The sequence below is a fragment of the Populus alba genome, chromosome 2 (genome assembly GCF_005239225.2).
Source record: "Populus alba chromosome 2, ASM523922v2, whole genome shotgun sequence".
Lineage (NCBI taxonomy): Eukaryota > Viridiplantae > Streptophyta > Magnoliopsida > Malpighiales > Salicaceae > Populus > Populus alba.
In genome coordinates, this window is record NC_133285.1 from 2,007,152 (window position 1) to 2,021,997 (window position 14,846).

At 33.0% G+C, this 14,846-nt stretch overlaps 2 protein-coding genes across 3 annotated transcripts; one reads left to right on the top strand and one right to left on the bottom strand.

Annotated features, from left to right (window-relative positions):
• Positions 1-2,913: 2,913 nt before the first annotated feature.
• On the top strand, positions 2,914-5,844 carry LOC118052750 (uncharacterized TPR repeat-containing protein At1g05150). Its single transcript, XM_035063787.2, has one exon. It carries the CDS (start codon positions 3,187-3,189, stop codon positions 5,578-5,580), a length of 2,394 nt encoding a protein of 797 aa, XP_034919678.1. The 5' UTR covers positions 2,914-3,186; the 3' UTR covers positions 5,581-5,844.
• A 5,692-nt stretch (positions 5,845-11,536) lies between these two features.
• LOC118052751 (uncharacterized) lies at positions 11,537-14,583 on the bottom strand. 2 transcript variants are annotated; one of them, XM_035063789.2, is made up of 5 exons: positions 13,995-14,583; positions 13,479-13,904; positions 12,372-12,980; positions 12,082-12,213; positions 11,537-11,853 (listed from the first exon to the last, which is right to left on the bottom strand). In XM_035063789.2, the coding sequence occupies exons 1-4, from the start codon at positions 14,451-14,453 to the stop codon at positions 12,082-12,084; spliced, it is 1,626 nt and encodes a 541-aa protein (XP_034919680.1). In that variant the 5' UTR covers positions 14,454-14,583; the 3' UTR covers positions 11,537-11,853. The 2 variants fall into 2 exon arrangements, with proteins under 2 accessions (XP_034919680.1, XP_034919679.1); XM_035063788.2 differs by having other exon boundaries at positions 12,086-12,213; positions 13,995-14,581.
• Positions 14,584-14,846: the final 263 nt, after the last annotated feature.

The following is a 14,846-nucleotide window of genomic DNA, read 5'->3' on the forward strand; positions in this document are numbered from 1 at the left end:
TTTGGGGTAAAAAAAAAATGTAAAAAAAAAAGAAGACACAAAAGAGAGAGAGAAAACATGCGGGAAAAGCTACAGTGTTTTAAAGAAAAAACCAAAAAAACTAAAATTTCATCCAGCTCGATTGCAAAAAAAATAAAATCAACAAAAATAATTCTAAAAAAAAAATGTAAAAAATGACAATTTGGAAAAAAATAAAAAGAAATAAAAAAATTAAAAAAAACATGTGGGGAAAACTAAAGCTATATTATCAGCCAGCTCAATATTGAAAAAATAAATTCGATAAAAATATTGTTTATCCATATGGGGGCAAACATGGTAGCAATCCATATTGTTTTTTTTTTAAAAAAAAAAAAACTACAAAGCTAAATTCTCAACCAACTTAATATAAAAAAAAAATCTATAAAAACTATTTTGAAAAAAAAAAAAGAATAAATAAATCATAAAAAGGAAAAAAAATGTATGAGAACATTATAGCAATCCACAATGTTTTAAAGAAAAAAAGTTACATAGTTAAATTTTTAACCAGCTTAATATTTTAAAAAATTAGTAAAGATAATTTTTGAAAAAAATATTAAAAAAAAGAAAAAAAGAAGAAGTCAATTTTGGGTAAAAAAAAGAAAGAAAAACAAAACATGTAAAAAAAAATGAAGAAGAAACAAAAGTGGGAAAAAAAAAGCTCTGAAAAAAAAAACAAAAGAAAAAAAAAAACGGAAAAAAAGGGTTACAGGAAAAAAAAAAGCAGAAAAAAATAAAAAAAAACGAAAAAAAAAACTGCTATAGAAGTGAAAAAAATATATATTATAATATAATAATATAATTATTATATTATAATTATTATATTAAGCATAATTAAAAGGCATGGGGAAGCTACAGTGCTTTCCCACGCCTTTTAGAGTTCTTTAATATTACTTGTCGAATGAAGTGTGAAACCAAGAGACCATGTAGTCATGGAAAACTACTTCTTAGGCCTTGTTTGTTTCCTGGAAAGTAGTTTTCGGGAAACTATTTTTCAAACTTTCCTGTGTTTGTTTGTCATTAGGAAAGTTGGTCAACGCAAAACAATTTCCGGTCAGCAGAAAACACTTTCTAGTCAACGGAAAACACTTTCCGGTCAACAGAAAACACTTTTCAGTCAATTTTAGTCAAAAAAAAATTGACTTGGTTTTCAGGAAAGTGTTTTCCTTTTAGCTGTGTTTGTTTTCCGGAAAGTGGTTTCCAGGAAAGCACTTTCCAAACTTTCTTGTGTTTGTTTGCCAGTAGAAAAGTTGGTCAATGGAAAACACTTTCCAGTAAAAGGAAAATTTGGCTTGGTTTTCAGGAAAGTGTTTTCCTTAAAAATTTGAGGGGAAAACACTTTCCAGAAGTTGTGAAAAATTTAGAAATGTCATTGTTTGTTGATTATATCAAATTTGATCCTCAAACTTTTGATTGCTATATATATTTTGTTTTGAATATTTATTTTTCAATTTCATCTCTTAAAATTTTATTTTTATATTAACTTTGGTTCTTATTTTTATAATTGCTATTTGTTTTTTTCTTATCATTTTTTTATTGAGATTTTTTATTTATCAAATTTGATCCTCATTCTTTTGATTGTTACTTATTTTATTTGAAATAATTTATGAAATGTTGATTATTATTATTTTAATTTCTTCATTTTTCATTTTTTTTTAATTTTTTAGATTTGATCCCTATTATTTTGATTATTATTTGTTTTATTTGAGATAATTTATGAAATTATATATTTTTTTTCAATTTCATTCTCATTCAACTTTTTAATTTGTAAGATTTGTTCCTCATTATTTTAATAAACTTGAGAAAAATAAAATATAAATAAGTTATTTTTCAGCTCATTTTCCATGACATAACCAAACACTGAAAAGTGTTTTTCAGTTCATTTTCCATAACACTATCAAACATTGGAAAATACTTTCCCGGAATTCACTTTTCAGGAATTCACTTTCCCCGGAATTCACTTTCCAAAAAGAATATACAAGTTTTCAATTCTTTTCCCATCTCCATTCTTTCCTTTTCAATTAAAAATTGGAAAAATATATTCTTTTTTTTTCTTAAAAAAAAATAAAAAACATGTTAATATTATAAATGATTTTAATAGTAATATATAATCATACTTGTTTTTTGAATTATTAATAATTTAATAATAAAATATTAATTTTATTCCATTTAAATAAAAGATTATCATAAGGAAGTATACGTTACTCATTAACTCAAAAACATTATTATATAATAGATTTATAATAAAAATAAATTTATGACATAAATCATCAAAACGTGTTTTTTAAATTCAATACAAATTTTAAATATTATATCTAAAAAAAATTATTTTCTTTAGTTTTCACTTTCAAAAAACCGAAGTGTTATTATATTTTCAAACCATTTATATAGACCTATTTTATTTTTTTTATAGTCATGTATTTGATATTATAGTATAAATTATTTTTTAAAAATATTTTTTATTTAAAAATATATCAAAATATTTTTAAATTTTTTTTGTTATTTTTAATATTAATACATGAAAACATCAAATTAATATTTTCTAAGTTAGAGATATTTTTAAAAATGTACTAAAATAAAACTCCAAACACAATTTTTTTCTATTGGTTGACAGAATTAAATTAAAAAAATATATATGTATAAAAAAAATTAACTGCTGCCCTCATCAATATCGGTCGTCCAGAGCAACCTTATCAAAATAAAATAAGGAGTTATGCACGATAGTGACAAAAATAAAAAATCAAACAAAATAACAATCATCCTCCCACGTGTCAGCTGGCATTCCTTCATGTTATTACAAAAGTAGCCAATTAGCAACTGCCACCGAAAGTAACAAAAGTCGCCACAAAATTAATTAAATTTAAAACACGGGAGAATGCAAAAAGACTTCTCCAGACGGGGGGCACCATAGCCCCACCAGGCCACCACCACCCATCATCGAAGCCAGAAAATAAAATAATAAATAAATAAAACTCAGATAGCTGCTGCTGCAAAAATCACCTTTCCTCTTCGAAAGAAAATGCAAAAAATCAAACCCTAACCCTAAAAATACCCCAAATAACAATAACAATAATAAATAATAATCAGCCTCTGGCACCGGAACCCTAACATTTATCGATTTATTGCATTATTATCATTTCTGTTTGGGTGCTCTTTCTCTGAAACCCTAAAATGACGACGAGAGGGACTAGATCAGAGAAAGTGAAGAGAATTTTCCAACAATTTGACGGGAACCGGGATGGAGGTCTCAACAGAGATGAAATGGCAGCTTTGGTGGTGGCTGTAAATCCTAGAGTTAAATTCAGTGAGGAGCAAATCAATGCGATTCTTGACGAAGTTTTCCGCACTTACGGAGAGTTTATTGACGGGGAGAAAGGGTTAACGTATGATGGTTTGTTGCGTACTTATGATGATGGAGCTGGTGACGTGGACCGTGATTTTGATGCGCTTGAGTTGGAGCTGAATGGTGAAAATAAAGGGAGCTCGATCGAGGTGGAGGCGTCGTCGTCGTCAATTGTGGATGAGAGGGTTATTGAGTCGCAGAAGAAGCAGAGGACGGCTGATTGGGCGGTGTCGCCAAATCACGGGATTGTTTTTGATGACACGTGGAAAATTGTGGATGATTTGGAGATTTTGATTAAGAGATTGAAAGCGAAGCAGGCGAAAGATGGGAAATATAAAGCTGATAATTTTGATGCATTTTCAGATGCTGGGTGGTCGAGGGAATTAGGGCCATCTTCGGAGATCTCGGATAAGAGGGTGTTTTGGGAAGAGTCCGGGAATGATTATGCACTTTTTGTGAAAGAATTGGGGGTTTTGAGGAGCAGAGCCGATGGAGCGAGATCAAGAGAAGAGGCATTTGATGGGCATATGGCAATTGGAAGGGTTTTGTATGATCATCAGTTGTTTAAGGAGGCGTTGGTTAGTTTTAAGAGAGCTTGTGAGTTGCAGCCGGTGGATGTTAGGCCACATTTTAGAGCTGGGAACTGTTTATACGTGCTTGGAAAGTATAAAGAGGCTAAAGAGGAGTTTTTGTTGGCCTTGGAGGCAGCGGAGGCAGGTGGGAATCAATGGGGTTATTTGCTTCCTCAGATTTATGTAAATCTCGGGATTGCGCTGGAAGGTGAAGGCATGGTTTTAAGTGCTTGTGAGTATTATAGAGAAGCTGCTATTCTTTGTCCAACTCATTTTAGAGCTCTGAAACTTTTGGGTAGTGCTCTTTTTGGGGTAGGGGAATATAAGGCTGCTGTTAAGGCCTTGGAAGAGGCTATTTTTATGAAACCGGACTTTGCTGATGCTCATTGTGATTTAGCTTCTGCTTTACATGCCATGGGGGACGATGAAAAGGCAATAGAGGTGTTTCAAAAGGCAATTGATTTGAAACCTGGCCATGTGGATGCTTTGTATAATTTAGGCGGGCTGTACATGGATCTGGGTAGGTTTCAGAGAGCTTCTGAGATGTATACCAGGGTTTTAGCTGTCTGGCCAAACCACTGGCGGGCTCAGCTTAATAGGGCTGTCTCGTTGTTGGGGGCTGGGGAGACCGAGGAAGCTAAGAAAGCTTTGAAGGAAGCATTGAAATTGACAAATAGGGTTGAATTGCATGATGCAATATCACACTTGAAGCAGATACAGAAGAAGAAAGTAAAGGGCAATGGGGGTGCCAATGGGGAGGGAGTGTTTGTCATTGTAGAACCTTCAAAATTTAAGAGACTGAATGACAAAACTACATTGAGGCAAGATTTAGCTAATGCTCTTCAAATTAGGGCGTTTCAGAGGATTACCAGGTTGAGTCGATGTGACGTGGAGCTTTTGAAGAAGGAAATGAGTGAAAATGATGTACCAGTGTCGTATTCTGGTGGTGGTGTTCCTGAAAAATCAATACGCAAACCTAACTTAGAGGAAGTTTTGAGGCGGTTGCTTAATTTCCTGAAGCCTGAAACCTTCCAGGGGGCTGTCAAGGCCATAAATGAGAGGATCCTCTCTGTTTTAGATGAAACAGGCCCAGGCAGGGTGGATTTAGGCATGTTCTATGCCATTCTTGCCCCTATTTGCAGTGGCAATCCTGAAAAGCGAAAACGGGTTGCTTTTGATGCACTCTTGTGGCGTCCTGTGAGTGAAAGTGGTTCTCAGATTAAGAAGGCTGATGCTGTCACTTACATCAATTTCCTGAGGGCTATTTATGTTCCCTCTCATGGAGTTAGTGAAATGCTAGAGCTTCATGGAGAAGCAGATTCTTCAATGGTGTCTTTCAAGGAGTTTCTTGTGATGTTCGATGATCCTGATTGGGGCTTTGGTATTATGTCAACTCTGATGAAGCTCGAATCTGGGGATAGGAACCGCCATGGACACTATGTTTGCTCTGTTTGCCGCTACCCGATTATTGGTTCCCGCTTCAAGGAGATAAAATCTCATTTTAGTCTATGTAACCAGTGCTACAGTGAGGGGAAGGTGCCTCCCGCATTTAAGCAGGATGAGTACATATTCAAAGAGTATGGAAGTGAGGCTGAAGCAATGAAAGATAAGTGCACCTGTCTCCCTTTGCAATCTCACAATGATCGGTAACTCTTTCAAGTTCTTCTGTGGATATCCCGTCCTGTTATTCTAATTGTTCAGTGTGAAATATTTATCTCATCAATGTGTTCTGTGGGCATCATATTGAAAAATAAATGGTCTAAAGTGGCATCTGTATCTTTGATCCCTGTTTCCAGTAGTGTTCTATATTCTCTTTCTCTCCTCTCTCCTCTGTTCCACTGTTCAAATGTTTGAAATGATGTATATTATGATTATCCCTTCTAATTTCTGAAACATTTATTAGTTCTTTTCGAAGCAGCCTTCCAGCATGTGTGCGTGAGTTCTGTGGGTGTCTTTATGCATGTAATCTGGTTTTCTCTTGGAGATGATCGTGTCGGAGTTTGAATTTGAACACTGCTTCCTCGGGTTTGGATATGAACAATTTCATCAAATATAGAAATGAATTTGATGTTTATACATGTTCATGGCTGATGCGTTTTAGGTAAAAATGAATTTGCTTCGTGTCTTTCCACAGCAACTTTTTATTCAGTAATAACCCTTTGTTAGCTATCGTCATTAGAAATTAAGGATTGGCCATTAAAATCGTGACCAAAAAAATTATTGAAAAAAATTATCAAGTTTATTTCGAACATTTTGTACATAGATATGGTGCAACATCATCTTGGTAGAGAGGTCCAGTAAAACATTTTGTATTAGCTGAGGGACGATCTATGCCATAAACCCCCACAACTCAATAGGTAAAATGCAACAAGAGGCATGAGCTTCGAAGCAATAAACTGCCTTCAAAAGCTTGTTCTTGACCGACTTGGTCTGCAATTCCTTGCCCATTTGAAGGAAATGTCTTGCAATAACGAAAAATGGCTCAACAGTTCGGCTAAAGTAACCGTGTTTTATGGCGCCAAGACTCACAGCTAGTTCCGGATTAAGCAACTTTGGTGGGGAAGGGCCAAAAATGGTAAGACAATTTCTTTTTTCTTTTTTCTTTTGGTGGGGAAGGGCCGGAGTGATTATAATTATGAAGTTGTTCCTGCAAATGATGATGATAAACCAACAACTTCCTTAAAGTTTTAGGTATGTTTAGCTCAAGCAGTTTAACCATTGTTTGCAAATTTTTTTAGATTAATTTTTTTATGTTTTTTTTATTGTTTGGATATATTAATATTAAAAATATTTTTTTTATTTTAAATACTAACACATCAAACTAATATAAAAAAAATTATAAAATAAATTTAAAAATAAATAAATAATTTTATTTTATCTTTAAAACATAAAAACAATCCATCTTTTATAATCCCTGTCGGAGACCCCGTTTAGGCTGAAAGGAGGAAAGCCTTTGACCATTCCACACAATAGATAAAGAGGACTGGGAAACACAATTCATAATGAGCTCTACGCATTTATCCGGAAAGCCAAAATCTCGGGGAATATTAGTGAGTCCAATCTACTCATTCATCTTAGCAGGATCCATTTTTATATTCATACCTTCTTGTGTGGCAATTATTTTAATATATTTTGAAATAAAAAATATTTTAAAAAATAAATTTTTAGAATTTATTTATTATTATGATAATGTTACTTTTCAAAATAATTTTTATATGAAAATATATTAAAATAATTTTTTTAAAAAATTTGATTTTAATATCAGCATATTAAAATATCTAAAAAATATTAAAAAATATTTTAAAAAATAAATAAATAATATTTAAAATATAAAAAAGCATTTTTTAAAAAAATAATTATTGATAGTTGTCCACGCATCAAGTTAATTTTCCATACAGCCAACAACGTGGCCATCATCATTAACGCACCTCCTACCATCATTATCAAGACGTACCAATATCTTAAAATTTGTTAGTCAAATTAAAGAATGATTGCTATCCTCGAACTATCCTGGATACACATAGATAAGGGATTTTTTTTTTATTCTTACATTTAAAAACAAGTGATTCACTTTGGAGTAATATATTTTAGTAGATCATTCTCTTGTGTTACGTTGTTAGATTAATTTTTGTTTTTGAATTTTTTTTATAAAATATATTCAATGTTGACATGTTTTTTTAGTAAAAAAAATAATTTTAAACCGTAGCAGAGTTAATTCAATATCACCAAGTTAATCTGTCTAAAAGCAACTCAAACCAATAGTAAAAATATAATTTTAAGTTGAAAAAAATTAGAAAACATATATTTTTAAAATATTAAAATAATAATATTTTGAATCGACTCAAATTAATTTATTAAAACCGCGATCTTGGTCATAAAACCGTGATAAATTTATAGAATAAAAATTAAAACAAAACCCTGAGGGGTGTAGCTCAACTGATTAAGTCCTATGTTTGTTCCTTAAAGATCACCAGTTTGAGTCCTACAAACCTTAGGGCCACTGAAAGTTTACATGATCGATAACATCAGAGCCTGTGGGATTAGTCAAGGTATGCATAAACTGGTCCGGACACCTATATTAATAATAAAAAAAACAAAATTAAAATAAACTACAAAGTTTAATCATTAATTAACTTAATGGTAAAACAAGAAAAAAAAAAAACTCGAGTTAATTGGAATTTACTTGCTAAACTCATAATTCAAGTTATAAAACTGGTATAACCTCGTAAAAAAACAAATCAAATCAATACTAAAAAAATAAAACTATTTTTATTTTTAACAAAGCGCTGTTCATAAGGATGAACAATAAATTCAACTTAATTTTTTTAAAAAAAACAAATAATGAGAAAATGCTTTCTGACATCCTTAGCATTCGAATTATTTTAGTTTACACGAGATAAGGAGCACACGAGTACTCGAGATTACATGGAGATACAACTTCTGTGCTGTTGGTTTGGCATTCCAAGACAACTATTTTCCGATAGTGTCACGACACAGAGTCCTGAGTTTGCTTTCATCGAAAAACATGCGAGGATCGTGTTGTATCATTCATTAGGTGTGAAAGAAGGAAGCATTTAATTTGGGTACCCCTAGCCATCGCAACACTACCTTAGCCACCCAAGTTTGCTCAAATCAGGTCCGATATATACGCGGTGATAGTGGTTGCCACTAGACGTGCCGGGAAAACCAAATAAGGCGATCGGCAACGCTGAAATACAGGCACAAGAGATACATGACGACCTTAAATGGAAGGTCAGTTGTGCACATTTCATGCATGATAGTGATGGTTTTGATGACACTGATGCCCGAGATAACGACAGAATCATCATCAGCATGGCGTCCGGCACATATATCATCTCCGGCATCCCTTTCCTCCCGCCAATTCAAGGAATTGAAGGAAGGACTTGAACAGCATACTGAGATTCATCCGGCAGATATGGTAGAAGACTACAGCGACTGGGATCCTGTGCCTAGATCCGGTGGAGGCTGTAATGCTCCCATTCCCCACTAAAGAGTAGCAAAGTTGGATTCTTTTGATGATCATGCTATAAAATGCTTACAAATATACTTTGAATTATTTAAATAAGTGGAGGCATTCCACCTAGTTTGTTTGCAAGAATGCATGGATGATGATAATTGTTGTATTAATGAGAGTAGCAAACAGATTTTAAAACGTGAGATTAGATTAATTGCTCTCATTATATTTATTTTTTGTAAGGTTAAAACAATATATATTTAGGATATAGCAAAATTTTAAATTTATATACTTTATTAAAATAATGTTTTATTTCTAATAAAGTAAATAAAAAGTTCTTGGAGAAAAATAAAGAGGAGAAGAAAATTATTTTTCTAATTGGTTTTTGTCGATATTAAACTGATATTTATAATAAAAATAACATTTTTTATTTATAAAAACAACACATATGCATCCTTTAAAAGCAAACCTTGTTTATAGAATTTAAAGCATATCTTTGTACCAATGTCTATAAGATTCAAAAGTTACACCGAGGTTTCTAGCCAATGGTGGTAATAGTTTTTTTTTGCATGTGCATCATGGGTTCAAGCCTTAATGTATATGTCTGTTATCCCCACAATGCCTTACATGTTTATTGGACTTGCAAGATGTTCAGTGAGTCCGGGAATTACTCGTGATGCCCGTAAACTAGCCCGAACATCCTGGGTTACCAAAAAAAAAAGTCAATATTTATTCAACAACTTAACATAGATGTCATGCAATTAATTGATTAATTATGAAAATAAAAAAAAATTATATTAAATTATGCCAAGTGTCCTTTATATATATATATATATGTCAATTTTAACTTTTCCTCCAACATTCAAATGATTTGGTGTCCTTTATATTATAAAGTACAACAAAATCTTACCATAAAATAAATTCCTCTTTAACCATCTAATATACAAGCTATATTTTATAACTAGCTATGATACCCGCGCGATGCTGCGGGTTATTTGTTTTTGTATAAAAAATATTAAAAAATTTAAAAATTTAAAAATTTTAGGTTTTTATGCAAAGTTATACCTAAAAATCTTGGGTTTGGCTGCAACACCTGACCTAAGAGTAATATTTATAATATTAATAATAAAATTAAACTTGCATGACCCAAGTTTAAGTGAGCTTGACTGTAACACCGGACTCAAGAATATTGGATGTGAGTCTGGCTATAAGATCGTATCATAAAAGTGTGATAATTAAATAGATTAATTTAAAAAAACAAAGAAAAAAAATCAACAGAAAGGAAAAAACTAATGAAGAAAAAGAAAAAAGAAATTGAATTAATTGGGATTTGCCTCATGAAAGTTTGATAACTAAATAGAAAAAAAATGACGAGTTTACCCAGAATTAACCAGGTTAACCCATCAAACCAAGTTAACCCGTCAAGCCCAGGATACGTGTCATGAAAGTCTGATAATTAAATAGAAAGAAAATTAACTTTAACAAACTAAACTAAATGAAAAAAATAACTCGTCAAATCAGGCTAACCCATCAAACCCGAGATTCGTATCATAAAAATATAATAACTAAATAAAAAAAAATAACATTAACAAACTAAATTAAACAAAAACAATTTATTAAAAAAAATTAAAAAGAAAAAAACAGTCATATAATAAATATAATAATAAATAATGAAAAAACGTGAGGAAAGCTAAAGCTAAAGCTAAATTCTCAACCAACTCAATATTAAAAATATAAATTTAACAAAGATAATTTAAAAAATAAACACGTGGGGGAAACACTGCAGCCAAAACAAAAATCATGTAAGGGAAACATTATAATAATCAATAGTATTTTTTATTTTTTTAAAAAAAAGCTATAATGCTAAGTTCTCAACTAGCTTAATATATAAAAAAACCGAGATCCGTATAATGAAAGTATGATAACTAAATTATTATTTTTTTTTTCACATTAACAAACTAAATTAAACAAAAAAAATTCATTAAAAGAAAAAAAAAGCAAAAAAAAAAATCATGGGTAAAAAAAAAAAAGTCAAGTGTTTCACTATGTGCACAGTGATACATTATATGTAAAAAACAGAAAAAACAAAAGCAAGGAAAAAAAAAAAAAGCTACTATAGTGAAAAACTCACGCGTTAAAAAAAAACATGTAAAAAAAACAAAAAGAAAAAAAAAACCTGCTACTGTGAAAAAATATTAAAAAAAAAAAAAAGCAAGAGCAAAAAAAAAAAAAGAAGGAAAAACTGCTAAAAAAAACCAAAAATGAAAAAAAAAAGCCACAAAAAAAAATGAAAAAAAAACTGTAAAAAAAAAAAAAAAAACAGCTTTAGCTACAATAAAAAAATTACACGTTTTAGCATATTACTTAATAATAATAATAGTATCACGTTTTAGTATATTTTAGTATATTACTTAATAATAATATCGGATTAGCTAAAACCGGTCATCTCATCTGGTTTTCTGGCTGTCCACTGGCTCCTGCCTCCCTACCTCTCGTTTTAACTCTCACTAAAGGTCCGGCACAAGTCATCCACGGATTCCCATTGCTGCTCAGCTTATAGATTACACATTACAACTCAAATAGTCCATGATCTATAACATTGATTGACACGGACAGAAACGAGGAGACATGTTTTCCAACAAAATGGTAGCCATGGCTTTGTAACTCATCAAAGGTTCATCTACAAAGTATATCTTCCAAAAACCTAAACAATTTTACTCAAGGTATGACATTAATAATAACCTTTGTAGCGGAAAGACATCAAAATTTGTTACTCGGATACATACGAAGAGAAACTGCAATAGCTTCATGCTCCATAGGAAACAAGGATGAACAGAGTATGCGGCACCTTTTCTTGTTAAAAATGTTTCCCTTTGATGATTTTCAAACAACATGGATATCCTACTACAAGATATTGCGGTCTTGAGCAACAATCTGACAGAAATTACCTATTTGAACAGAGAGGGAAAGAAAACCACATTAGCATCAAGTAACTCAACATTTCCATATCAGAGAAATGAAGTATTATGATCACGACTGAGAAGCAATATGCCATCAGAGTTTAGCCTGTACTTCACATAGCATCACAAATAAAAATGATCATAGCAGTCCTTTATCATTAAATATTTAAATACCGGAAACATTTCAATTAATAGGAGAAGCAAACTCAATAATACTTACACAAGATGAATGGAAGATGGGCCTGCTACAGCAGCAGCTCTCTGAGCATGCTGCGCTTCACCCTGGTAGAGACCCTTCATCTCCTTTTTCACGCGTCGAGCTTCACGCCTTTCCTCCTTTACAGCAGCCTGCACTCACAATCTCAATGTCATAACCAAAGTTCAAAGTTCAAACCATAGGCAGTTATCCAATGGGTGTGAGCATTGGATGCCAGGGAGAGACATGCAAGGGAAATGCTGAAAGGAACAGCAGATGGATAAGGTCGTGCCAAACTCAAAGTTCAAACCTTCCGTTCTTTCTTCTCCTCCTTTGACTCCTGGCCATGTTGCTTCCTCTTTTGCTGCTCCATTTGTAAGCTAGGCACACCCTTGACCTTTTCCATAGCAGGTTTTCCACTATAAGGCAAAAAGTCTTCAGGTAGCTTTTCTTTTCCTCCAAGGGTTATCACATGACTCGAAGCATTTAAAGCCCCTACAACTGCTTTGGCTAACATCTTCTTTCTAGCAGTTTCTGGAGCTCCAATTTTAGTAGGGTGGTTATCAAGATTTGAATATGTAGAGACGACAGTCTCACAATCCCACTTTTCTGACTCGTCACTACTTTCCTCTTCAATAATAACCTCCTTATCTTCATCCTCATTTTCATACTTCTTCCCATATTCTCTACAGAGGCGAACGATATCAGCTGCCAAGTCTATCAGCTCTTTATTTTTTGGTCTACCATTGTCATGCAATAAATCTGCAGGAACTTCATATTTTTCATTGAGTTCTAGGTCGTCGACTACATGATCATTAAGGGCATGTTTATGCTTGTCAGCAAGAAATTTATTTTCTTCAGCCATGTAACCATCATATTCATCATCTTCATTGTCAGTGCCATATTCTTGATGTTCAAGCTGCCATGGCAAAAACAGAAATATCTCATGAGACAAAAGCAAGCTATAATTATTCAATATTCCCGGTGCATGAACACCTTCTGTTAAACATACTTACAGATTAGATATGAACCAGAAATAAGGGTGGAAGAAGCTTCACATCGCCAGTGGTACTAAATAATAGCTCAAGGCACTAACAGCTGACTTCATGAAATGGTCACAAAAATTTAACCAAAATAGCACCATCTTAGTTTAGATTCCACACCTCCAGTCAAATCCATGTGATTAATAAGGTCGTGCCAAACTCCAAACAATGACATCCTAAGTGATCTTTAAAAAATAACAGGTCAAACAATTACGATCGATGGTTCTCTCTGGCCGCTCACATATGGTATATAACAGAATAAAATTTTATGACTAACTGCCATGACATGAAAATTAATTAAAAAAAAAAAAAACAAGTTCATATGAAAACGTATATCAAATTAGAAATAAACTACCCAGGGAGTGGAGTCTCACCGAATCAAATTGCTCATCCAAAGGACGACGAACCCGCTGCTTCTCATCTCTAAAATAACCTCTTGCCTCCACTAGAACATTCATTGCTTTCTCTACCCCTCCGCATCCCAACACATTTTCTCGATCGCCACCATACCTAACATATCCACTGGTAACTTCATTAACAACCTCCGATCCCTCAACATCAGCATCCAAATCCTCCCCTCCCTCAGGTATATTCGCACGAACAACAAAATCCTCCTCCAGGTCCTCAGCATCAGAACCAAACCGCGACAAATCACTATCATCCAGCAATGCCGCCACTTCAGGATCAACCACTTTCTGAACTCTAACACCAACACTCTTCGACGCCACATTATAAATTGACTTATCATTCCTATCCTCACTTTTCAATTCTGAAACTTTTACTCTCGATGCATCATAAGCCTGACAAAAATCACCAGCATTGTCATTTTCACTGCAGTAACTTGAAAACAGTAAAACTAACCAGCTAATCAAAACAAAAACTTCACTAACCTTGATATCATGAGGAAGCTGATGAAGCTTGGCTTTAGGATTTTGATAATAACCCGAGCCGTTAACGTTACTTTTAATATCTCTTAAGTGAAGTAAATAATTATAACCATCATCAGGAAACCCTAATTCCAAAATCTCTCTCCTGACATCCTCTGGCAAAGGCCCCGACGATGTTTCACAAAAAAATCCACCTCCAAAGTGCAAGGAATTACCTAAACTACCATCTTCACCGTCCTCGGTATCATCCGGCGCGTCGGGGAAAATTGAATTAGGATCGTCATCGAAGCGGCTGTTGCTGTAGCATTTGTTTTCGGCCAAGAAGTTGTCTATTGAGTAGGGACTGTTGTCGACTCGCACGAAAACTTGGTCAGTGCCGTCGAAATTGGGATCGGATGAGTCGCGTGCAAATAACTGGAAAGTTGCGGCTTTTTTCTTGGCGATGAATTTCTTCTTCCCCATTCTCTGTTATTAGGAGCGGAAATAGAGTGTGGGTTGAAGTTAGTACTTAGTAGAGCTTGATTGAAGTACTAAGGCTAACTAATTTGCACAAAGCCCTAAAGTATCTGTGTAAAAAAGCATTAAACCCTGCTGGGTGCTTGGGATGATATTGGACTCAAGAAACGACGCAGTTTCTCTGAAAATTAAATGTCATTGGCTGGTTTTTCATAGGGTCAAAAGTTCCACTGTTTTTGTAATTTTTTTTAATGTGGTCCGCTACTCGTTAATTTTCTTAATATATTTATTATAGTTTTTTGGGTTCAAATTTGGATTTAGTTACATTTAATTCAGTTTTTTATATTTTAAAAGTTATAAATTTAATGTATTTAATTTTTTTTTTGGATCTAGCCCAAA